This window comes from Elephantulus edwardii, unplaced genomic scaffold (genome assembly GCF_000299155.1).
Source record: "Elephantulus edwardii isolate Elephantulus edwardi_28Jun2011 unplaced genomic scaffold, EleEdw1.0 scaffold00027, whole genome shotgun sequence".
Taxonomy (NCBI): domain Eukaryota; kingdom Metazoa; phylum Chordata; class Mammalia; order Macroscelidea; family Macroscelididae; genus Elephantulus; species Elephantulus edwardii.
Genome location: NW_006399777.1, coordinates 6,095,555 through 6,102,398, shown reverse-complemented (window position 1 = coordinate 6,102,398; position 6,844 = coordinate 6,095,555). Strand labels below are relative to the sequence as shown.

Below are 6,844 nucleotides of genomic sequence, written 5' to 3'. Positions count from 1 at the left end.
AACCATTCATGGACAAAACAACTATGAGGTATCGTCTCACCCAAGTCAGAATAGAAAAATTCAACAGAACAGCAAACGACAAATGCTGACGAGGTTGTGGAGAAACTGGACCCTTATTCACTGTTGGTGGGAGTGTAAAATGGTGCAACCACTGTGGAAGGCGGTATGGCGCTTTCTCAGAAAGTTGGAAATAGAAATACCGTTTGACCCAGCAATTCCACTACTGGGAATATACCCCAAAGAAACCAGAACCGCCACCCAAGCAGATATATGCACACCCATGTTTATCGTGGTCTTGTTCACAATAACAATGAGTTGGAAACAACCCAAGTGCCCATCAACAAATGAATGGATAGAGAAGCTGTGGTATATTCTCACAATGGAATACCCTGCTGCATTGAAAAACAAAAACTATACAAAAATTATACAAAATGGGTGCTCCTGGAGGACATTATGCTCAGTGAAATATCTCAGTCACAAAGGGACAAATACTGCATAGTGCCACTGTTGTAAAACGGGATTGACATCAGGCTTGGGGGGTGACTGGGATAAACAATGTACGCCGCATTGAAACAGATGAGGGAGAGAACTGTTTGAACGGGATATGTGATTAGGTATTATTTCATGACAAGAGTGCAGAATGAGAGCTTCATGGTGGAGTGGACTGTGTGTGTGTGGACTGTATAATAATGAAAGTTAAAAAAAATTTTATTTACTTTCCAAAGAGAAAACCAACCGGGGTGGGAGGGGTGGTTTGGCAGGGAGTGAAATGTGCAACAATTAATTAATGGAAATCCAAAGTCTCTATAAACTTTCATTAAAGTTTCAACAAAACAACAACAACAAACCAAACCGTTAATGGAGAATGGCGAATGGCTCTGACCTCTATTAAGGAAGGGGGGGAAGTTGACCACTCGGAGCAAGAATTGTGCTCTAAGCCCCGCCCCCCGTTTCCTAGGTAACCAAGTAAACAGTCCCAGCAGATGCTCTGCCCTGTGAACCAGGGTGTAAGGTGACAGACAGCACTGAGGATGGAGTCCCAGCAGGGGTGTTCTCCTGGGGGAATGGGGTCCCCTCGGGAATTGGAGACCCCACTAGAGTCAGATGCAGCTCCCCCTTCAGAGATGAGCCCCTGTGGGGGAATCAAAGAGTCTGAGGGGCAATATCCTCTGAGCACAGGGGCTGGACTCACCCAACAAGGACAGGATGATTTGGGAGACTTGAGGGTTCTCCCTGAAGCAAAATACGCTGCGGAGTGGAGACGAGGGGGAGTATTAGGAAAAGAAGCTTCGGGGTGGAGAGCGAGCCCCACGGTTTATGACCCGTGTGACACGAGGCTAGGGCCCCAAGAAAGGAATTTCACACTGAGTGAGTTAGGAAACGGATTAGAAAAACAGAATATTTCTGGGCTGGGGTTGAGGGTCCCTCGAGAGGGTTATAATTTAGGAGTCAACAAGATCTCAGCTTCTCAGGAAACAAAACCTTCTTGGAAAAGGTTGCCAGAAAGACTGGGACGCATAACCAAGTGTCCGGGATATTCTGTGAGCAGCGCCCCTGGAGGGAGGCAGGCTTCAGTGGGGAGGCATGAGACACCTCCAGAAGAGATGGAGAGAGGCCCCACCGGTGTGGTGCCAAGTCCCATCACAGAGAGGACGCTGTGTCCAGTGGAGGTGGGCGCCCAGCTGCCCCAGCCACAAAAGCCAGCGCCCCGGACCCGCCTAGGGCTAGAACCACCTGCTTGCCAGTTTGCCCAGCACCTGGGAGCAGGGAAGGAGGGCGCTGACAGCCTCGAACCTGGAGTGGAGTCTCCACACCACATTAGACCCGTCTACGCTGGGAAATTTTTTGATCGAACTCCCTACTGCTCAAGTGTAAGTTTGCGTTCTAAGTATTTTCTTTGAGAATTATAGACAGTCCTATATAGCTTGTGATGATAAAGTTAATTGGAGTTGTTTGGCCTTGTGGAATGACTTGCAAGGATTTCACTGGAAGGTATTCTCATACCCCTTGTGGCACTGGGCAGGCTGTCCAGATAGGGCTTTCTCCAATTCCCTCTGACTTTCCTAAGTGTCAGCTTGGTCCTGTGTGGACCAGCGTCCCTCCTGACTTCTCCCTGCTCTTCCCTTTGACCACCAGTTCCTCCTCCTCCTCCTCCTCCTCCTCCTCCTTCTTCTTCTTCTTTTTAATTTTATTTGAACACTTTATTCATTTACTCTCTAAGTGACCTTGGACAAATGAATCCACTTTTTTTCCCCAAGTTTACTATTGAATTTATTTTCAATAGTACCTTTTTAAAAAATTATTTTAACATTTTTAGCTTATATAACTATTCACTTTCATACAATTATTTATATCTATCCCATTCACATATATTTTACATTATAATTTCTGTAAATTGTAGTTTTCAATTTTTTATTATTATTAATTTTAATGAAAATTTACACAGACTTTGGATTTCCATTTATTCATTGTTGCACTTTTCTCCCTGCCTCCACCTCCCCCTCCAGTTCCTTCTTTGGTCTTCACATTGCTAGCCCTCTTACCAAGACTGATGCTGTGTCCTAACATTTCTGTAACGAATGGGGAAAAAAAACCACCCACCAAACCAACCATGCCCAAAGTATGTGAGACAGACACAGTTCCACCAGCCTTGGACTTCCTCCGAGACACAGCTGTTTGTTCTTTTGGCCGTCCGTGAGATGTACTGTTTCGATGTCACAGCTCAAAGGCCTAGATTGCTCACCTGTCATCTGTATTCGTTGTCCAAATTTCAGCTGCATCGGGACTACTGAGAGAGACCATGGCCTGCATCAGGTGCACCTTAGACTTTAAACTGACATCTTTAGGCACTCGGTTCAAATCCACCAGCTGCTCTATGTGAGAAAGATAGGCAATCTCCTGTGTGATTGTGATTTACAGCTGTGAAAACCTGCTGGAAGATCAACTCTGAGTTGGTTCTGACTCGAGAGCACAGAACAGCCAGAAGCTTTTGACATCTGGGCAGATGCCTTCTCATCATTTGTTTTAGTGGAAAATATTTGCATTTTCTTTTTCTGATAGATATCTCCCTTACAGAGGTTCTGGTTTTCTCAGGTTTTACTACGTTGTTGTAGAGTCCAGTCCAGTCAGAACTGCCCCTTAGCTGACCCTCCAGTGGGTTTTCAGAGGCTGTAAATTGCATGGGAGCAGATCACCCATCCTTCTCCTGTGGAGCAGCTGGTAGATTCAAACTGTGTACCTTTGGGCTGAGAGTGCAATTCCTTACCACTAAACTATCAGACCTTTCTTAAACTATGTTTACTTCCTGGGTCAGCAAAGCTGACAAGTTTGGGTACTGTGACAAGTACCCCAAAACACCCACATCACCAGCAACTCTCCTGGGACTGTGACAGGACTCCCAATGCTTTCTGTGTCTTAGAAATGTTGGGTAGAAAAAAGAGCCCAGAGTGACACTTTTTCCTTGACGGTCACTGTTCAGTTTGCTGTAACTGATCCGCAACACTTCAGGAAAAGAGTTATTTTAAAAAAGGAAAGAAATGTTGGGTAGAAATGACAGAAGCAGCGGCTGGAACTTCTTCCAGTGTGTTATGCCTGGAAATGAAAAGAAAGGTTAGTGTTCTTGTCACTGTGGTGACAGGACACGGTGGAGACAAGATATCTGGGCAGGAGTGTCTGCTGGTCCAGCACAAGATTGGAATTGGAGAGTCCAGTCAGTTCAGAGTTTCTGCTCATCTGAGAGATGACTGAGGCCCCAAGATTTGAGCAGGTCATGGGTGGCATTGAGCCTTCAACAGATTCTACAGGCCTCCAGGGAGCCTCAGAGAGCCTGCCTGACTAGGGAGGGTAGTTTTGCCAGTCAAGTGGATGGATGCCAATGCCTAGTATGAAGAGATAGTCACTGTTGGCTTGACTTCTCTAAGAGTGGTGCTTTCTGGCTGGTCTACTGCTCCAGGTGTAGCTGTATGTATATGCCATGCCAGGTGCCCCAGGAAAGGCTGGAGCCATAGTCCGAGATGATATACCTGCTCATTCAGGGAATGACCACAAGTCCAGCAGAGCACAGAGTACTGGGTCCCAGAGGGAGGCATTGAGTATAAAGCTGTGTGGGCTTCCAGTAAGACGTTACAGGCCTGACCTTGGGTACCTGAGACCAGTATGGGCACCACCAGGCACCTGCTGTTGTTGTCAGGAAGACAGCTGGCTGGAGTTGTCAGGAAACCTGAATTCTGTCACCACCAAGAGAGGTGCTCACAGTCTTTGTAAAATCACATACACACACACACACACTCCGGTAGACAAAGAAGCAGAACTGGCCAATCACTTCTGAAATAATAGGCTTTTGAAAACCCCATGAATAGAAGAACATTGTTGTATAGAGTTCCAGAAGACGAGCCACTCAGGTCGGAAGACACTTGAAACACAACTGGGGAAGCACTGCCTCCTGAACGCAGAGTCGGCCTTTATTAGGTGAGTGGTGCCAGCTTCCCTCTGCTGAACAACTTTCATTTGTTGATGTGGCAAGCCTCAAAATGAGGAGAAATGATGGTAAACATCCATTAAGTGTGGAATGTAGGAGTCATGAACCCAGGAAACTTGACAGTTGGAAAAAATGAAATGAGTAAAAAGAACATCTTGGGTATTAGTGAGATGAAATGGACTAGATTTGAAGCTATTATAATCTATTATACAAGGGATAGGTTTCATAGGATTTTCAAAGGTTGATTTATAAGTGGATAGCTAATCCTTCTTCTTAGTTTGTATTAACTGAGAAGCTTTGCTGAAACTTGTCTACCATGGGTGATCTGATGGTATTAAATACCAGTGGCACAGTCTTCAGCATCACAGCAATGAGCAAGTTACTTTAGTACAGTAGATTGACAGACAAATACTGTACTCCAAAGAGCAAACTTTAAACAAGCAAGCAGACTCACACACATACATTATAAATAAGCAGCACTGCGCAAGTCTGTCTGTCCCTCCCACCCTTCCAACCCCCCTCAACCAATGTAGCTAACTGGTCAATACACACTGTAATCCTAATAACTCCAGAGCCTGGCTGAGCCTACCAGCTTCCCTGATGAGAATGGCTTAGGCTCTGGCCATGCCCCTCCTTTCTCTGGGTGCTCCCTTTTGGCGATGGCACTCTGACCTCTCCAGAGGCCTGGAAGATTCCCGAGGCCAAGAAGCTGTTGTCCAAATAAGCAATGAGCTAGATTTAGGCCAAGAAGCTGTTGTCTGAACAGAGCAAAGGAACACTGAATGGTTTAATATGAGGAAAGTTGTGTATCAGGGCTGTACCCTTTACCTATACCTTGCCAATCTGTATGCTGAGCGAATAACTGGAGAAGATAAACCCTATGAACAAGAGTATATAGAGCATGAGGGTTGGAGGAAGACTCAACAGCCTGCATTATGCAGATGACACAACCCTGCTTGCTGAAAGTGAAGAGGACCTGAAGCACTTGCTGCAGAAGATCAAGGACCACAGCCTTCAATATAGACTGAAGCTCAACATCGAGAAAACAAAAATCCTCACTCCTGGACCAATAGGCAACATCATGATAGATGGACACAAGATTGAAACTTCTCCGTCAATGAATCTTTGTCAACGATTTCTTCTTGCTTGTTTCCAGTTAACATGCTTGTTACCAGCAGGCAGGAGATCAGGATGAATAGAAATGGTAAAGTGCAAATTTACTCACCAACCAGTAACACTAAAGGTTAAGTTTCTCTTACCTTTTGAAGCTTGATATGGACAAACACAAAGGGAATAATAAATGAGGAAGCAGATGAACAGAAGCTTCCACAGTGAAGCTTGAGAAGGCAAACTAAAGTATTACATAGATGCAAAGGAGTGGAGTTAGACAAGAAAAAAGGAAGAGCACACACAGTACTTCTTAGACACATGTAAAGAGCAAACGCAAGCCTTGAATTGCAATACTGAACAATTTTATGGGCAAAATCTCTAATGGTGCAGGGAGCATCAAAAGAAGATGGAAGAAATATAGACTCACTTGTACGAAAAAAGAATTGGTCAGCACTGAACCATTTCAGAAAATAGCATATGATCAAGAAACAATGGTAATAAAGGAAGAAGCTGGCTACACTGAAGGAACTGGCAAAAAAATAGGCCCCAGAATTGATGGAACATCAACTGAGATGCTTCCGCAAACACGTGCAGTCCTGGATGTGCTCACCATCTTATGCCAAGAAATTTGGAAGAAACTTAGCTGACTGACTGCAAGAGATATTTATTTCCATTATAAAAAAGATGATCTAACAGAATGTGCAAATTATTGAACAATATCATTGTTATTACATGCAAGTAAAGTCTTGCTGAAGATAATAAAAAACAAAACAAAACTGGAACAGTATATTTACAGGGAATTGCCAGAAATTGAAGGTTGAATCAAAAGAGGCTATGGACTAAAGGATATCATTGCGCATGTCAGATGGATCTTGGATGAAAGTAGAGAATACTGGAAGATATTTTCTTGTATTTTATTGACTATGCAAGGGCATTTGATTGTGTGGATCACAGTAAATTGTAAATCGTCACACTGAGTGAAATGAATTCCAGAACACTTAATTGTACTCATGTAAAACTATACATAGACCAAGAAATAGTTGTCACCACAGAACAAGGGGAACGTTGTATGGTTTAAAATCAAGAAAGGTGGAGGGCGTCGCAGCGCAAGGGCGAGGCCGCCAGACCGGGGAACGCTGGGGGAACGTACGCCGCCGCCCGCCAGACCGGGGGAACGCTGCCGCCAGACCGGGGAATGCCGCTAGAGGGACCCGGAAGAGACCCGGGAAGAGCAGCCGGGGGAACGCACGCTGCCGC

The 6,844-nt window shown here is 44.9% G+C and overlaps 1 protein-coding gene across 1 annotated transcript in view; it reads left to right on the top strand.

The window, feature by feature from the left end:
• Window positions 1–1,064: 1,064 nt before the first annotated feature.
• Window positions 1,065–6,844, top strand: part of EFHB (EF-hand domain family, member B) — a 69,818-nt gene continuing 64,038 nt past the window's right edge. The window contains exon 1 of the mRNA XM_006883406.1: window positions 1,065–1,871. Coding sequence (XP_006883468.1) covers window positions 1,065–1,871 — 807 coding nt within the window. The remainder of the gene's footprint in view (window positions 1,872–6,844) is intronic.